The 20375-nt window shown below is 34.3% G+C and overlaps 1 protein-coding gene across 1 annotated transcript in view; it reads left to right on the top strand.

Moving 5' to 3' along the window:
• LOC145971524 (uncharacterized) overlaps positions 1–20375 on the top strand; it is a 112831-nt gene that overhangs the window by 55582 nt on the left and 36874 nt on the right. Inside the window, exon 3 of the mRNA XM_083099265.1 lies at positions 3590–3664. Coding sequence (XP_082955391.1) covers positions 3604–3664 — 61 coding nt within the window. The 5' untranslated portion in view covers positions 3590–3603. The remainder of the gene's footprint in view (positions 1–3589; positions 3665–20375) is intronic.

The raw sequence follows: 20375 nt of genomic DNA, 5'->3' as shown, positions 1-20375 counted from the left end.
ACACACAAGCATATAGGATTCTATTGTTGAATTCTGGACCCATGACATTTATTGAAGTCTAATATATTGCTTTTATGTACTTGAATGGGGTTTATCTCTCACAAAGACGGTTCCGCAACGAGATGAAAGAATTAGCGAACACTGTGCAGGAGGCTGCGCAAGCGTAATGTGCTTGTTCTCTATTGGTCTCGTAATGCTGACCAATGAAAGTAAGGATATCCCTACCAGTTTAAGATCTCCGTCAGTGGTCCAGCCTTCACATCTGGTTTCAATTACGCTGCATCAATATAATATATTGCTCCGTGCATGCCTTTGTTAATGTTCGGTCGCCCAGTTCTTAACGGCACATTCAACGAAGAAATGTCTTTTCCTTGCTAAACAACGTTAATTAATTTTATTCGCTAACAAATAATTTTTAACATAAATCTTGAACGATTTAATAAATAGCATAGCATTTTCTTGCTAGGAACAACAAAATTGATTGTTCTATATATTTTGTTGTTTTTTTTAATAAAAAAATTTTGATATTTTTATTTTTTCAAGATACACTTTAGACGGTTTCGTAATTTCTTTGTATTTCATTTTTTATTCATACACACACACATACACGTTAAAATATTTTTAAAATATATTTTAATGTCAAACTTCTCCTACGTATAAGCAATTATTATATTATTAATTTATATTTAAAAAAGTAAGGAAAAAGAGATAATTTTTTAAGCATATGTCGGCATAAATCTCTCTTTCTCTTTCCCTCTCTCTCTCTTTTTCTTTCTCCCTTTCTCTCTCTTTCTTGTTTTCCATTTATGAGCGATACTGACTTTAAATAAGCCTATAATGAATTATGCATTCGCAGAAGATTTGAAACGATTTACGTAGAAGATTGACATAGCGGGCACCTTTGCGTTTCTTTGATGACCTTACTTACTAATGAAGTTGCGCTCATCGGCGTCGAGGCAACACGATGTCTTTTTATCACGTCGAGCGATAAGGCGAAAAGTATCAATGGTTAGATGTCATTTTATGGTAATTCGCAGGCTGCCGTTGTTATAGCACAGCGCTCTTGAACGAAAAATATTTCACATTGGAAGAGCAAAAATTATTTATATCGCGAAAAAATATCACGAGAAAAATTTTGTATCGTAAAGAGATTAATGATTAATGACAAATCGAATAATATGTTATGGTTATATGGTCTTTATTATATAAAGCAGACGAATTTTCAAAATTTTTACTTTTTCGAGCAGAGAAATCAAGTTTTTATGATTATTTAAGTTCATAATATCGCCATATTAGAGTGCAGTTAAGAAATTAGATTTTTGCTAACTGAAAATTTTTTATAAAACGAAAATATAAGATACGCGCAACATAATCATTCGTATTTCTCGTTTTCGTTTGCGATGATTATTTTCGACAACTCTCAAACTTGCATACGAAATAATTCGAAGTATTCCTGCTGTCAGTCCGGGATACATAAGTCATGATCTAGAATTCAACAACGCACTATTTTACATGCAGAGAAACACAATGACTTTCAGCTGTATAATTGCCGCGTAAGTAATGGTTGACTGCGCTTATCGTTGCGATGATAATAATGCGAAGGATGACGGTGCTGCTTGATACGATCTATGACTAGGTCTCTCTTGTTTCAAGATATAGACAGCAAAAGAAAATATAGATTTCTCGTAATAGAAAAATCATATGTACGATCGACCATTGATCGTTAATTAATAAAAAACATATTGAGAAACTGTATATTATTATTGAAATTTATTTTCCACCAGTCTGCTAGAGAAACGCAATGATTTAAAAATTTATTTGAAAAAATTTGTTCCCGGAAATAATTTTCAATAAGAGAGGAAAATCTCCTGTGTAAAAAGTTACGCACTTTCAAAATATATTATATATATATAACGACGTCTCTGAGATGTAGGTCTAAAAAAAAATAATATTTTAGTTGAGCAGAATTTCACGTGGCTAAAATATTATTGCTGAATACTCTTGTAATATTGCGTCGTCTTGCGAGTCGCACAGTATTGTTAATGAGCCGCGTTGTTCATGAACGATAATGCAGAAACAAACGTAAGTGGATGAGTCCGCTCTCCGATAATCGCGTCTTCCGTTGGCCCCATTAGCCGTCTCGTTAGTGGCTTATTCCACTTTCGTTTATTTACTTGCCAGCCTTAGCGCGATGCAATTACGTGTAATTTGCGCATCGCTGTCTCTCGAAATTTCCGATATAATATATCCTTCGAGATATCATACGTAAGTTATGAGAATACGACTAGAATTTTCTTCGGGTCGCACGTAGGATAGATAATTGGAAGATATGAATTTTTACATATTTTTTTAAATAATTTAAAATTCAGCATTTATTTGTGTGTGACTGATGTTGATTTGCATAATTCCAATCGTTTAAGATCATTAGATATTGTATTATAATTCACTATATTACTCACGATTAAAATAATTGCTACGATAAATTGCTATAATAAATTTTTCATCCGGAAAAAATGAAATTGATAGTAATCCCGAGTTTAAAACAGTTTAATTTATGTTTAGACATAAATACGTAATTGGAATATAATTTATGGAAACCATAATATTCGATCAAAAGAAGTAACTTATAAATGATAATGCATGTGGTTGTGACGCACGAAACTTCGCTATTTTGCCTGTGTGAATCTTATTACATTTGCATACAATATACTCATAATAATATAACGCAATTTAGCAAAGATCATATTTCAAAATAAAATATTTTCAAATATACTTGAAATATTTGATTGGAATCGTTACACACGCTTGTGCTCTTTATATTGATATGCAAATTATATATATTATAAAGTTCTCACGTTGCCTCTTTTAATAGCATTAAAAATTATAAAAATATATTAAGAATATATATTAAGATGTATTAAGATATATTAAGAATACTTTGCAGAGTGGAAATTTTTTTTAATATTATCAAAGCAAGTGAATTATATTGCATCTATTCTTGATCATTTTATGCATATCGATCGTATCACTAATAAACGATCCATTCGTAAAAGAGTCACGATCTCCGGCACTCATTTTTCACGTTCGTCCGACATTTTCCCTCCGAGCTTGGTATAGTACGTACGTTAATAAACGATAACGATGTTCGCGTCGAGGTAAAGGGGTTGTGGTCTCGGTACTAAAAAGAGTTGGCCCAGATTTAAGGGTCAGGATCCGGCCTGCCATTGGCCGATAACTGGAGCGAGACTTGATGAAGGGTGGATCTGATTCTTCTTTCGATCTCTCGGTCGCGAGGCTTCCCCTATTGTATGATGCGACTCGAAATTCTAGACCAACGGCCGCCCGAGCACTTTGAATCTCCGATTATGGTAGCTGGTACTTGGAATTCAGATCGTTTCTGGACACGGTCCAGGAATGTGCAAAGCGCTCACGTACGACGTAACGGTGAAACGATCGCGCGCCCGAGAGAGGAATCCCTCGCGATCGTTTCGGGCACTCATCATCAGGCACTGCGCTTTTAGACGGTTATCATCTCTCTTCGCTATCTCACTCCTCGCAGCGGCATTGATCTTAAATCGATCGATTGCAGGTTCGAGGCTGGCGATGATGGCTGAATCGCAGGAACGGAGGTCGAGTGACGTGGAGCAAACGGCGGGAGCAATAGGTGAGTACACATGATTCTTTTTATATGCTATACATGCACGTCTACCTGCTTATGGTGCTTGGTAATATATGGAAATTATATTATACATATATTATTTGGAAAATTAATGTCATTTTTCACGTACGCTGATAAATTTATAAATTTATACATTGTGAGAAATATATTGAAAATATTGATATGAAAATATATGAAAAATTATAAAAAATATTGAAAATATTGAATTGAAATAAATATAAATCGATATCTGAAATCTTTGAAGCTATATAGGTGCGTTTTATGAAAACAGAAAATTCTTATCAGAGCTTGTGTAATTAGGATTCACATCTCGTTAGGATTCATTTTCGAAGTACATAATTAATAGAGACAAAGCACTATTCGAGATTCATTATTCTATTCCTGTAACTAATTAAGATAAAAAATAACATTATACTTATTGTTAATATTGCTTTTATCTACTTTAATCACCTTAAATATTTGTTAAAAATAGATGTAAATATAAGATAACAGCCTTATCTAAAGAAATAGTAAATATTTGTAGGAGTTTCTAATGGGAGTTTTTAGTAAGAGCGAAGAGGATTATTAAGCTACTGAAAAAATGATTGAAAGTTATCGAAAAAGAAAACAATGCTTGCATTATCGAATGAAAATGAATCTAAAGATATGAACATTATTTTTTTGATAAAAAAATCGATCCTTGCAATTTTCCAATATTTATCGAACGATATTTCGGAGGAGTCGTACGCTAGAAAATTTCGCGATGATTCATCGGATACCCCACAAACCCTCAACAATACTGCGCGTGTCCCGATATGCGTGCGGACACGCACTCCGGAAAGCACATGATTCATCGAATGAAACTCACAATCGGGCAATCTGCATTAACGATGCACCGTCTGATTCTGAGGAACTGCCGTTCCTACATTTCTCATCCTCCGTTTCTTTCCTCTATATCCTCTCTTTTTCTTTCTCTTCATTCATTTCTTCCTCGCTCTCATCTACCGTTTCTGCCCGATTGCCCCGTTACACGTTGATACGGCCTGTGATCATGTATGTTGATTAGTGATATCGCTCGTGAAAAAAAAGATTGATTTGGGAAATACATATAATGTATCGGAGGAAATTGTATTATAATGTATTAGTTGTGCGGTTTCAATTTTATTACCTGCGATTTATCTGTGTTTGTCGTTCGAAGTATAATTTAAGTAAGATACTTTATAAAGTAGGATTATTAACTTAATCTGACACACTTAATAATTTATCGAAACATCCTATTTTCTTATTCGGTGAAATATCGGTTCCAAGATTTGATAGATCATAATTTATTGAAATTAATTAAAGTAATTTGATATAATAAGCACAGTACCTAATTGAAAAATATTTTGAAATATCATTCAATTAAGTGCAGAAATATGCTTATAAAATTGATAATTTGAGAGATATATACGTCGATGATAAATAACATAAGAATGCAAGTATTTGTTCTTTAACGGAAGTTTAATTGCATTTAATAATATGCATTTGCATATTGAAAATGCATATTATTAAATGCAATTAAATTTCAGCTAAAAAAATACATCTTATATTATTTATTTCATTGACGCATATATCTCAAATTATCAATTTTATAAGGATATTTAATTGAATAATATTCCAGAATATTTTTCCGTATAGTTCCGGTCACTTCCGATTTCGATGAAACTTTGTGAAAAGCTTCTTTTCAGCTTAAAATAGAAGCGTGCAAACGGAATTTTGGCGATCCCTATAAGAGAGTTATTTTTTGAGAAATTATCGCCAAAATCTCTGTAAAAGGAATTTGTCTGAAAAAATGTGAAAGAACTTTATTCTTTGTTAAATCTTTGTCTGAAAAAATGTAAAAGAACTCTGTTAAAATCTTTTGAAAATCTTTGAAAATCATTTGAAAAATTTCGTCTCTCTTTTGTTTCTTAAAAGTTTAAACACAAGAATTTTTCAATTTTGGATGCTGTGGATGGAGAAGGATAGTGTTGGATGCTGGTCCACCCGGGACTGTGATGTAATGAATTATTATTATTAAATGCACATTTATTGATTTTTATATTATTATTATTTATTATTACATACTTTTATTAGGTTTTTGTGTTGTCACAAATGTCAAAACCTAATCTTCCTGATTTTTCCGGATTTTTATTTTTATTATTACATACTTTTATTAGGTTTTTGTGTTGTCACAAATGTCAAAACCTAATCTTCCCGATTTCTCCGGATTTTTATTTCTTTTTCTTTGGTCTTTTTAGTATTCAGAATTTTATTCAAGAATTAAACTCTTTCTTTCTCCTGCCTTCCCTTTCCCCTCTTTCTCCCTCTTGCTAAAGCATCACTGATCGAAACGTCGAAGCGAGCACCGCGAAATTATTCGTGCAGAAATAGTTGGTGAACGTACGAGGAAATTTTCCGGGAAATAAACGCTACTCTTGGCCACGGCACCATAGCGAGCCGATCCAGGAAGAGAGAGGCTGGGCTCTATTCGATGCTTGCGGATATGATCAGTATGCGTTCTCGGTACATCACTGTGAGCAAAGTGTGTAAACAGGATAACGATATACGTATAATGAAATATTTTTGAAAATATACTGAAGCTCGAATTTAAATATATTTCTCTTTTAATGAGAATTGATGCAAAATTTCTTTCAAAATATATTTCTCTTTTAATGAGAATTGATGCAAAATTTTGGTAAAGACATTTTTGAAAGTCTATGGAAATATCATTATTTTATCAACATCTTGAAATTAAAACAACAAATTAATTCAGAGGACGAAATAAATGAAAAAAAATACAGAATATTTTATAGATTTAATAGCGCAATTTTAATTACGAGATAATATTGCACGACAACAGATAATATTATAAACGTAAGAAAGATGACTAGGAAGATGTAATTTGGATTAAATCAAAATTTATTCCGACATGCAAAGTACACATACATTAAAATATTTCTCAAATAACAATCCGCTGCTAAGATTCCACCTTATATAACAATTACATCGAAGTTCCATAAAAAGGATTTCGCCTATGGATAAGAAAAAACACGAGGAAAGTCTGGTGAGATTATTTCAGCAATCTTGATGCGGTAGGACAGATTGGATACGCCATTAATGAGCGGCTTTGTGCGCGTCGTATCCGCGCGAGTGTCCAGTCCGGGATTACGTAAAACTAGACGCGTTTATTGCACAGCAAACTTTTGCTAATTAGCGCGAGAGAAACCGGCGACCAGCCAGCCGAGATACTCGAGTATACGCGAACGCACGCGCGAGCAACAAGCGTACTCGTAGAGCGGATACCTGCAGGAGGAGGAGGAAGAGGAGGAGAAGTAGAAAGACATACATGTATACGGTCTGTCTCACATAAAAAAAACACATCGAGTACACCATCAAATTGGCGCGAAAAAGATACAGCAACAGTTTCAAAGTAATGTTAATTTGCTCTATTAAGGGAAACATATATTTCAGAATTCAGGTTAATTGAGAGAAAGAGATGAAGATTCTTATTAATTTTAAAAGCGCCTTAATTCACTAGGAGGCCGAGTTGATTTTTGGTGTTGATTAATTTGCCAAGTCGATATAAAATTTTCGACGAGAGAGAACATTCAGTGCCAATTATGTACGTACAAAAGGCTGGGCAAGTTTTATACTACTGGGATATCCTGTATTTAATTTAATCTTTTCTCGCGATGTCGAGAGCGAGATCCGTTACAATATATACATACTTTTTTATTAGCGTTTATTCGAGAAAGCCAAAGAGATGCTTCTGCATAAGATGCGTGACTTTACGCATATATATTTGTATAGACGTTCGCAGACTCGAGAGAAAGAGAGAGAGCTAAATTGCAAAGGATATTAAAAATAATTCGATAATAATGTAATGATTGATAGAGGAATATAGACTACCACATGTGTTTCAAATTATAACAATATAAACATTGTTATTGTAAATGTCAAATTTTAGAGATGGAGGATAATCGTTCAGAATAGATATTAGAGATATTTTTGCCTAGAATGATTTATTTCTCCCTAAAACAATAGCTATAAATACGTTATTAAAGATATATTTTAGATAATTTTCTGATTTTCCTATTTTGTAAAGCGTTTCTACTAACCCATATTAAAATTTACACCGACGGATAATGACTTTCGCTCTTTCTTTGATACCGATTTAATCCACGTCTGCTCGTATATTTATGTGTATGTGGGTGGGTGTGTTGTGTGTGCTTTGCAGGTAGCAAAAGCGTGTCGGTGCGCGGATTGGTACACACGTAGAGACGGGTATACGTAAGAGCATCACGCAGGGTGGCTCATCGGAGAGGAACTAGGAAAGTCTCGAAAATGATGAGGAAGCGCTTTTATTTATGACTTGAATTCGTCGAGTAACGAAGGCACGCTTCGTGATTGACCGATAAGGCGATGATGAAGTCCACGAAATGATCGAGTGAAAGAGATGCCGAGCAAAACTTTTCTTTTCCTTTATTCACCATTATTAATATATCGTAAAGGATAACGACGTATCAATCTCTCAATATATTCTGTCCAATTTAATTAATGACAATTAAAGTTATATTTATATAGATAAAATTCTCAACAATCCTTTGAAATTTATAAGAAAATATAGTCAGATTTATTTACGTAATTTGTCGTCCTCTCTTTCTCTCTCTCTCTTTCTAATAATAATTAAATTATAACCTATTAATATTAAAAATTAAAAATATATATATAATTAATATTAAAATTAAAAGAAAATATAAAAAAAAAAATAAAAAAAATATATATATATATAATTAATATTAAAAACAGAAAAATATGTACAGGACTTTCTCAAAAATTTTTCCATACAAACGTTTATTGCTTAAAAGTTGAAACGACATATAAGAATGAATTATTACACGACATATTGCGAGATAGCATAATGCCTTATGCCTTATGAAGAGAACAGTTTCTATTTTAATTCCGCGAATGTTAATTACCTCTCTCGTTCTCTCTCTCTTTCTCTCATCGGAGAAGGAAGCGATCCATTTCAATCTAGATGTATCTATTTATAAGCGAATTGAGGTACACGTGGCGATCGCGAACCAGGTACTTGCCGCTTTTTAGAATATGACTTCCCCCTTCCGGTAAGGAAAAGAAAACGCGCCGCTGATTTATCTCTGGCCGCTCATTTCACTCTCGCCGCTGCAGCGCGCTTTACATAGATTCTCACTGCTCGCTAGACTCGTAATTACGCGCATTGAAAGGCAACGCCTCACTTTGATTCCCATATTCGCGTAATGTCCGGCATAATGCTTTATATCGCCGGCTTTCCGATTAATTGCTTCGCAACTGCAATTATAATCTAACGAGGAATGCCTCCCTTGCTCTGTACATCAAATTGTTTACATGATACGAATTGATATGCATTTTCAAAACGCATAAAGCAATATGAATGATTATTTTCGAACCATCGCGAAAAGATTTTTTTTATATGATTTTATAAGATGCAAATGAAAATTCTACGAAGAAATAAGAATTAACATTATAGTATATTTTTTTATTTAAAAATAACTTTTTAAGCTCTCTATGTATATATAAATAGTAATTTATTTTTTATATTAGTAATTAATTATAATTTAACTAATCAATTTAACCAATTAGTAGGAGTTGCAATAATTTATTATGATATGAGTCATAAACTCGTAAGAATAATTAATCAACGTATGACATTTCGCTGAATAATCATGTTTTGCTAAAAAAGAATATATTTTGTTATCGACTTCTTGACTTACAATTAATCTTACTTGAGTCAACGAAGTAACAAAACTCCTGTACTTAATCTCATTAGATTTATTTTATAGCTGAAACTTGTAGAACTGAAACTCACTTTCAAAAGAATAATTAAGCAATAACACAAGTAATAGTAATGAATTATAAGATTATTAATTTCTTCTTATACGTTTCTTAGCTAATGATACAATTTCCCTTTTTTAGGAAATAAATATCTCAATTCTTGGAAAAAAAGAGAATAAATAATATTTAATCTAAATATAGTATCTGTATATATTATTAGAAAGATATCTCTTGTAATATGAAACCTTTATGAAACGATATTAATTTCATGTGTATAGAAAATTATCTTATTTATTATATATATATATATACTCCTGGACAAAATTAACATATAATTTTTTTTTCACTTTTTCTTTAAAATTTTTCGTTAAAATTTTTGTTAAAATTTTCGTTAAAATTTAAATATCAGCTTTTAAAGAAAAAGTGAAAAAAAATTATGCGTTAATTTTGTCCAGGAGTATATATATATATATACCCATATCTATGAATAATATGTGTGTATGTACAATAATATGCAATTGTTTGTGAATCAACTTGATATACGAGAAACGTCAAAATTGATAACGTCAGAATCGACGTTTCTCTGCGTATGTATTGGTATAATAATCAAGTATGCTCGAGCGATTATCCCACGCCCAAAAATCTGGATCTGGGGAACAGGTAACTTACATGATAATACGCTCTTGCGACACACGCACATACGAACTCGTCGCGCGATAGTACTTGCGTAAACACGCGTGAAAAGGAACGTGCTGCACGATATCGCCGACATGACACGGCTCGCCACGAGCAAATTAGCCGCGGGCTCGTTATATACTTTTTTAAAGGTCGCCACCGACCACACGAATGCGCTCGAGAGAGCGGGACGAGTTTTAAAAAACCTGACGAGAACCCACCGAGTATAATAACTCACGCGGAGTAACGCGGTTCTCCGCGAACGTTCGCGAGTACAGGCGAGAAACTACGTAATTCCATAATTAAACGTCGTAATTCTATTAGGACTCGAGCTTCCGCTCATAACGTCTCCCCCCTTCCCCCCTTCTCTATTATTCTTTTCTCCCGCAAGAATTATAGAGATGATAGCGAGTCGTTAATAGCGTTTACTAACGCATGTATGCTGGGAATGGAGCTTCTTAACGAGACCTTTCACCTCGCCGAATTACTATATCTCGTTGTGGAACTTGTCTTACGTACATTATCAATTTAATCGAATATCTAATCGATTTAGATGATTAATAATCAAATTTAATTAATGACAATTTTTTTATTAGATACTAATATTTAATTATTTCTCTCTTTATATTACGTATAATTTATATAATTCCTTTATTCAGATATTACATATAATTTATTTCCGTATGATTTTACACAATATATAACAAACAAAATAATATCTCGTGTATTATTTATCATCGAGATAATTTCTCAAGTTTTGTGAAAGAAGTGAGAATCTGATAAAATAAAAATTAGAAGAGATAAGTACACACACAGGATGCGGTAACCTTCAAAAACCACGTGCTTTATTTCGACCCGCGTTATCCGGATGATATAAAGACGATGAGTCTTATCATATCGAACAATAATAACCTCGCGATTTATCGAAGAAGGACATCCTTTTTTCATCGTAGAAGGCGTTCAAATTTGCTACTCTACACAACTTTATTATACTTGGCTCTCTTTTTATATCATACGTATTTTTTCTTTTAGATAGACCCAAAAATCTTTAATAATATAAAAAAATGAATACAAACATTTTTAAATTATACATAATAAAATGTGACAAAATATTTATATATCTAAATACATATAAATAATATGCATACATATATGTATATGTGTGTGTATGTATGTGTGTGTGTGTGTGTGTGTGTGTGTGTGTGTGTGTGTGTATATATACAGGGTGTCCCATTTTAATGTCCCACCCCAAATAACTTTCTTATTTTTAATTTTAGGAAAAGATGTTTCAGACAAAAGTTGTATGGTTTCAAGGGGGACATAAAGTGGTGTCATTAGTTTGACCTTGAATAGTTGCTTCAAGGTCACGTAAAGGTCACCTTCAATTTTTTAAATGAAACCCCTTATTTTCTATTGCATATTCTTGTAGCTTATTTCGAGAGCTTTCCAAAACATTATAATTAAGTTAGTTTTCATTAAGTACTTTCCGAGTTATGAGGCTTGAAATCATTTCTTAATTTTACATAAACCATAAAATATCTAGTAAAATATTCATTTTTCGATTATCTTATCTTAATACTTTTATGTACAAAATAATGAGAGGAATCAATTGGTGTAAAGAAAACACATAGTTGTTTTTAAGAAAAAATATGTAATTTGCAATTAACAATTCCATATTTTTTCTTAAAAACAACTATGTGTTTTCTTTACACCAATTGATTTCTCTCATTATTTTGTACATAAAAGTATTATGGTAAGATAATCGAAAAAAGAATGTTTTACAAGATATTTTACGGTTTATGTAAAATTAAGAAATGATTTTAAGCCTCATAACTTGGAAAGTACTTAATGAAAACTAACTTAATTATAGTGTTTTGGAAAGCTCTCGAGATGAGCTGCAAGAATATGTAATAAAAAGTAGGCAATTCCATTTAAAAAATTGAAAGTGGCCTTTACGTGACCTTCAAGTAACTATTCAAGGTCAAACTAATGACACCACCTTATGTCCCCCTTGAAACCATACAATTTTTGTCTGAAACATCTTTTTCTAAAATTAAAAATAAGAAAGTTATTTGGGGTGGGACATTAAAATGGGACACCCTGTATATATATAAAATAAAAAAAATAGAAATTTAATAAATAATTGAAAATAATTGAAAATAATTAATTTAATAAAAAAAATAAAAAAACATGTGTAAAAATTGTTTTTTGCAATAAAAAAGAAAATTGAACGCAAAAAGAATGTCTCGGAAAAGAGAACTTTATATGTAATACACACACCCACATTCTCACGTTTAGGTATTCTCTAAAAAGCAAATGGAATTTTATCTCAAATCCGGAGATGTGTCGTCTATTACGTCAGAATGGCTGTGTCGTACGTAGATAATATATCCGAGACAGAATCTCTTTACAAAAGAACCGGTCGTGAAAGTAAGGATATAAAGACACCGAAAGAATAGAGATACAAAGGGCAAAGGGAAGGGAGGGAAGTGAAAATGTAAATGTGTTGTGACTCGCAAGCTCTTACCCTTTTTATTGCTGCGCTCGACCTTTCCGTTCCCCTACTGCATCTCCTTTTTCAATGGACCATTTCTTCTCAAGGGCCAGTTTGCCCGGAATCGAGATCGCTTCGTCGATGGAATCAACATCGCGAGATGTTCAACACACGTGCCACGTTCGACCACTTTATAATTTTCTACCACTTCCTGTCCGTCTGGTTCGTGGCTCCTCGTGTCTTGTTTCTCGTCTCGGCTTCCTCTTCCTCGACTTCTCCAATCCTCGTAGTCGAGAAGAAGGAAATGACGTATCGCGCATAACAAACCGATACGTTGGTCTCGATTGTACCTATGTCGGTGACGTGTTACAGGAAAATTCGCAAATTTGGCGACACTCTGTTGATTCATTCTCTTGATTTTATAGTGTTTTTTTCTCGGTATTAAAAAAAATTAATTTTGCGAATTATTAAAAATAAATGCCAAATTTTTAGCTCTTAATATAATAGAAATAAAAGATGGTAAAATATAATTTCTTTACTTGAATTTAAGTGTACTTCATTTTGTCAAGACTTTAAAAATTAATTTTACCAAGCTTTGATATTGAAAGTTAAAAAATTGTAGACAAAAAAAAGTGAAAAATATACCTTTTATTATTTCCTATATGAATAATCTTTAAGCATAATAATCTTAGCATTATTTAATCAATCTTAGTATTATTTAATTAAATCGTAAATCGGCGGAAAATATAAAAAAATTTTGAGGCATTTTTTTAGGCTGACAGAAGATGTGGATAAAGCAACAAAAGGTTACAGAGACAGCTATTCATGCTTGAAAAATAGTTCCACGAATACTCTTATTGTTTATTATACTTCCACTCTCATCCATCAAACTATTTGTTCTTGCTTCCGTGCGGCTCCTTTTGTCGACGTTCTCTAGCGTTCCTCTTCTCGATAGAGCTCACAATCAGAAGAAGGAAATGACGTTCGACGCATAACAATCTATCGATGCAACCTCGCTCGGGGCATTGTGATTTTTTCTCCCCTTACAATTAGTGTTCTACGAGTATTACGCAATGGCCGATCCTGCAATGTGTCGTTGCCTCTTTCACGAATCGCTGGCGTAAATTAAAATTTTATTTTATCGAAGAGTAATCTTCTATGTGATTGATACTATAAACATAAATTTTAGAGAAAAAAAACAGACGTAGAGGTACTTTCGTTTACACAAAATAATAATGTTTACTAAGTTTAGAGTTTTAGCTGCGTTCAATAGAAAAAGTTGCTTTGCAACTGTTGTAAAATTCGTGAATCTAATTGGCATATGCTTTGAATTTTAATCTAAGAGCATGCGCCAATCAGATTCACGAATTTTACAACAGTTGCAAAACAGCTTCTGCTGAACGCAGCCATTTATTATTAAAAGTAGAAAGAAAATAAGCGTGCTAATAATTTAGGCAAAGTACGTGTTTGTTATTTTATTTTACTACTACTATATTATATTTATTTGTTTACTATTATATTCTCTGTCCATTTTATGGACACTATGGTACTACCAATTTTACAAGTTGAAAAAGAGAACTGTAAAAGAAAGTAAGAGAAACTGTAAAAAAAAGAATTGGACAAGACACTAAATAAATACATAGCTTTGTTTTTTTATTTAGAACCACATACACACACACACACACACACACACACACACACACACACACACACACACACACACACATATATATATATATATATATATATTGTTGCGTCCGCGAGGACTTCGAGATATATCGAAGTGCGCGTACTACGCTATCGGACACTCGCGAGACGCGTGAAATAACTAAACACTTTAAGAACAACGTGAAACTTTATTGCGGAACACAGAACACACACAACAGCGGATTACAAGAAACACAATAACGATTCGTAATCCGCTCAGCTTAACAGCTGGCTCCAGACTACAATGACGGCTGCTGCCATAATTCCTTGACAACGAACAATTCCTTGACAACGAGATCTTCTTCCTTTTTCAAGACAGACTCGATCGCGACTCAAACCAGGGACGTAACACTTGCCCTCCTCTTCGAAAGATTGTCGTCCCGACAATCACAAAATGGCAAGTTTCTTCAGGAATCTGATCGAATTATAGTTCCCGATGTGTCTCCTTATTCTCCCTGAACTGCTGTTCCAGGTTACCGAACTGCACATCTTCTTGAGACCAAACGACTCCATTGATTCCAGAAATTTCCTCCAAAGACTAAAATCTTCAGGCAAGAGGGGGAGGGGTATCTTCCTGTGGACCCTCCGTTCAAGAGAACGGCCCCTGCCTCGGCATTCGCCCAAAGACTCACGGGAAAACCACGGGTCAAAAACCATGGGTGAGTCAGCCTTTATCCCTTCTGGTAATCGTCGTCTTTCTCTTTTCTTCGTTGCCAAATTCGGAATTATTACCAAAATTTCTTTCCCTTAAACAACAAAAACAATAAAACGAGTAACAAGCACTAAACCTTTTTTTTCATCCATATCTTTCTTTTCGGGCCTTGGATGTAGAACCATTCCCTAATCAAAACAATTTGGGAGTCTCTCCCAGAATACTTCGAGGATTACTCTACCGATTACAATTCGCTCAAAGAAATAATTGGAACCAACACAACCAATATTAAAACAAACACCGGAAATCACGAATATTGCCATCCAGGCATTCTAATGAAAGAATTATCCCCTATTCAAAATACATCCGAGCCCGCCTTAATTTTACACACACCAGTACATTCTTTTTAAAAGAATTTTTTTTAAAGGAAACATTTTTCAACATAACTTTTTTAAAACAAATTACGCGTGCGGATTTGATCGCGTGCGATTTAGCCGCATTTTTTAAATATTGGAGCGACTTAGCTATTGTGAAGGCTGAGACCGGCTCCCCTGCAGAAACTGCAGCTCCTCATCGTGCCGGCGTAACATTGCGGCGATTTCCTCCTCTCGTCGCGCTTGCTCCTCGCGTATTCGCCGCATCTCGAGCAAAACGGTCTGTAGAGCCGTCGACTCCGTCGCTGCCGACTCCGACGCCCACCCAGAGAAATGATTTATTTAAAACTAATAAAATTTTGTTCAGATAAATAAATTCTCTTATTGATATATGGGCCTTCATTATATATAGTACTTCATTAATTTCAAGCTTATTTACTTATTTGACTACATATTCCATGTCAACTAAGTGAATTTATTAGTATCCAATAAAATATTTATTTACAGCAACAATATTTTCTTCTTTAAATGAAATATATATTTTATTTCCGCATAAGCTCATTGCTTTATGGTTTTATGCAAAAATTAAATAAAAAAAACAACGTTGCTTAAAATTTACAATGTACTTACGTATGAAAATATCCGTGTAGCTTCCCAAGCCCGAACTTTGTAAAAAGCTCACTATTTCGTTATCCATTTTCCTTTTACACTATATTGAAAATTAACTGTTAAACACAAAAACACTGTTGAAAAAAATTACACCGTGCACGTATAACCGGACGAGAAAAATTGAAGAAAATGAGCTTACTCGCTATATACGCAGTAATATGGAATGCCAGGCAGCACCGAACAACGCACAACGAATAAGTCGTACATGCGCTTCACATGTTCTCGACGACGCGGCGCTCGTCACAATTTCGGACAATAGAAGAGCGCTGAAATCGTGGTTTCTGATTTCAATATAGCATCTATTTGATCAAAAGAAATCCTTACTTGGATTTTCAATTTAAATATCGCGTTTATTTCATATCTAAAAAATATGTCTTTACATGGCACAACTATACGTAAATAAAATTAATTAGTTGCACCAAGTAACTCTCATAGCCGCAATCTAATAAAAATTTTGTTTTCACAAATAAAAGTATGTCGTATTCAAATAAATGGTATTCTAAATAAATGTACTAATTTATTTGAATATAATAAATCATTTCTCTGGGTGCCGCCGATTCTATCGCTCTCGATTCCGACGGCGGCTCGGATTGCTCGCGCCTCCTCCTCTTTGCAGCTATCGTTGCCATCGCACAAAAATCACTGCGTGTCCGTTTATCCCGGCTGAGCCCCCAAAATGTTGCGTCCGCGGGGCGAGGACTTCGAGATATATCGAAGTGCGCGTACTACGCTATCGGACACTCGCGAGACGCGTGAAATAACTAAACACTTTAAGAACAATGTGAAACTTTATTGCGGAACGCAGAACATATACAACAACGGATTATAACAAGAAACACAATAACGATTCGTAATCCGCTCAGCTTAACAGCTGGCTCCAGACTCCAATAACGGCTGCCATAATTTCTAGACAACGAACAATTCCTTGACAACGAGATCTTCTTCCTTTTTCAAGACAGACTCGACCGCGACTCAAACCAGGGACATAACAATATACAGGGTGTCCCAGACTACCCGTACACCCCTTTTAAAATGAAAATAAATTTTTTGTTAAAAAGGCTTTTGTTAAAAATCGCGAACAATTTTTAAGTAAATCGGGTACACTCTATCAAATGGTGATATTTTCAACTTTTGATTCCGACCGGAAATACGCCATCCGGATCGGAAGTTGAATTTTTTTATATGGGGAATATGGGGAATATGGTACTTTTTATTACAGATTCGAATTGTACGTGAAAAAATAAGAAACTTTTGTATCAAACGTTTTTTCTGAAAGTGCCTCTGTCAATCTTAAAATTGACCTTGAAAGTAACTGTGATGAACTTTCAATAATTAATATTTCTATTATTATTACAAAAATCGTTACATGGAATAGGATTTCTTTATTTAATTTACTGCGCTCTACCTCTTCACAAGTGCGTGAGCTCATGCTCAGGGACACCCTGTATATAAAAGATAAAATTTAACTTTCTTAAATAAAACAATATTTCTTCACAAGATACAAAAGCCTTTCTCTTTTCACAAAAATCTGAAGAATGAATTCAATGAAAGTCGCTAAAAGTAAATAAAAGTAATATTTCTGAAGAGCCACATTTTTAAAGAACACACATTTTTAAAGAACACACATTTTTCTATTGAAGGCCACATATTTCAAATGAAATGGTCCGAGATGACGAATATTTAGGGTGCGGCAATTGCTCTGCAACCGATACGTCTCTTCCGAAGAGGAGACTTGCTAGCAGAAGAAGGAAATGATGCCTCGCGCATAACAAAACATCAATACGTCAAGCCCCCTGGCACCGTTGCTTTCTACGAGTGGCATGTGACACGCATTACGCGACAGATTGGTATGGCCGTGCATATCGGAAATTTTATGTCGACGATCGATGGTAATCTCATGGCACTGAAATATACATATACACACGATTGCATTATGTTGCGGGCGCCGATTAGTCCAGATAAGAATTTAACGAGGAGTATATCTATATTTGTATATAAATAATCATCTTTTAACTTAAAAAGAAATTATATTATTGATTATTATTACTATTTCTGCCATTAGAAATTTATCGTATTTATTTAGTAATAGTATTATTATTATTAAATATAATAATATTTTATTATTATGTAATATTATTATTACAGTGCGTTATTAAATTTTCGAGATTGTTGTATGTTATTATCGATTATATTTACATACAATGCGTTGTGCTTTGGTTTAGGTTATTAAAACTGATGACTGTTATTATTGACGCCTTTCTGTCTGGCTGATACGCATATGTCATTCTACGAACGTGTAAGGTATAGCTTATACGGGCATTATATGCAGAATATTTAAAATCATATTTCGGTTACTATTCAGACTATATTTCCTGAAAGATGGCAACATTGAAGGATCATGGGCGGGTTTCCGGTTGCCAGCGCAGCGATACCGTATCCGGAGATCGGTGGATGTGTGACGCTTCAAGTGTATTGTTTCGCTGTACATCTCATGACGTTCAGATCAAATGACGTGGATCTTGCGCAATCTGCGGCTTCGCCTCGTCTTTCGGCTTCGGGATGCTCCGAAGGTCCGGAAGTCGCGGTCTTCGGTGGAATTCGCTTATGCGACGTCGCGGGGATTGCAAGAAAAAAAAATCGATGAGAGCGCGCGATCCCGTGCATCGACACACGCACGTCACATTCACGCGCGTGCCTGCTTTCTGATGCATCGGTTTCTGGTTTCCAGCCGAGCTAACGCGCGACCGCAATCTCTTTCGATTATAAATCTCAAAACTCTCTTGCATTCTAAAAGATCGCTTAGAATATAAATTCCACAAAACAATTATATTATAAAAACAATTATGCATGCATTATCATAAAATAACTTTTTTCAATGACAATAAAGAGAAAAAGGGAAAGAAAAGGAAAAAATCTGGACGGTATTCATTCTCTTATTTATTTCTTAGGAAAAAACGTGATCTTAAGAAAGTCCCCGAAAATTGTAAGAAAATAAAAAAATAGAAAAATGTCATGAAAAATGTCAAGAAAACTGTCAAATAGAAAAATGTCATGAAAAATGTCATGAAAAATGTCATGAAAAATGTTATGAAAAATGTAAAGAAAATTGTCAAATGTAAACGTCACAAAAATCCTTCATACTTTTCTAACGTGTTTCTTTTTCTTCGCGATATGCGAATATCAGTTATTCTCCTTTCATCTCTAAAAACTTATGATCGCAACGCATGCAATAATATCCCTCCCCTTGCTCAAAGTAAAAAAAATCTTCTCTTAGCACAATATTTTGCATCGTCCGGCATTTCAACTTTTATAATTTCTACAAATCGCCCGACAAGAAGCGAGACGTTTCTCTCCCTCTCTCTGAGATTGCGAAATCATCCGTCGCATCGGTTTCAGATTTCCGAGCGAGTCAACGCAAACGAGCGCTTTCTTCACTCGCGCACATAAGCGCACTCAATCGCGTGGGTGTGCGCGTCGCGCGAATTTATCGTTGTTTGTCGCCCGTTGCTAAGGAAAGTATTTTAAAATTGCGCAAAGCCGTGTCTCGTGTGCAAGACAATGCGGAAAGAAAACGGAACTCGCGGCAGCGCGAGAATCGTATCGCCGAGGGGGCTCGCTGCGATGGCGAAACGCCCGAATTTTGCATTCGGACGAATTCCTCGGATGTATGAGGTCGCGATCGGCATGAGAGACGTCGAGCGAATTCTCAAAATCGTCAGCAGGAATGCATCAGGACGGTGATTTCCTAATCCGAAGAAAGTAACCGACAATTATGGAGCATATATGTATATACAATATACGTACATACTTGCGTTTCGAAATTGAGTCATTCCAAGATGACGAAATGCACGGCGATACATTTCTTCTGATCTCATTTACATTGCGTGAATTTTTTCTTTTTTTTTTTTGGCAGAAGAAGAATTGCGTAGAAATATTAAAACGGACTCATTTGAGAGTCAAATTGACTTTCTCCGACAGATTTAGGGAGAGGTGTGAGCCAAGCACTTTGCAAAATTGTCAAAGTATCGCGGCGATGTAAAACTCGACCGATTCCGGAATATATTTACTCTTGATCTGCTTTTTGAAGCATCTTGTATTTAGGCGAAATGACCAAGTAATAGCGAACAATGTCAACGATTACCCGCTTTCTACTCCAGAACATTATCTTTATTATCTAATCCTGTATATGTGTAAAATCTGTTTCAAAGTTTTCGAAGATACAGATACAGATAAGCTGAGTGATTTTTTTTGAGACAATAAAGGAAATGGTAGGAAAATAATAAGAGCAAT

This window comes from Camponotus vicinus, unplaced genomic scaffold (assembly GCF_025532165.1).
Source record: "Camponotus vicinus isolate PSW18456_S1 unplaced genomic scaffold, iyCamVici1.0 SCAF_5, whole genome shotgun sequence".
Taxonomy (NCBI): Eukaryota; Metazoa; Arthropoda; class Insecta; order Hymenoptera; family Formicidae; genus Camponotus; species Camponotus vicinus.
The sequence above is the reverse complement of the archived record's forward strand: the minus strand, read 5'-3'. Positions and strand labels throughout refer to the sequence as shown.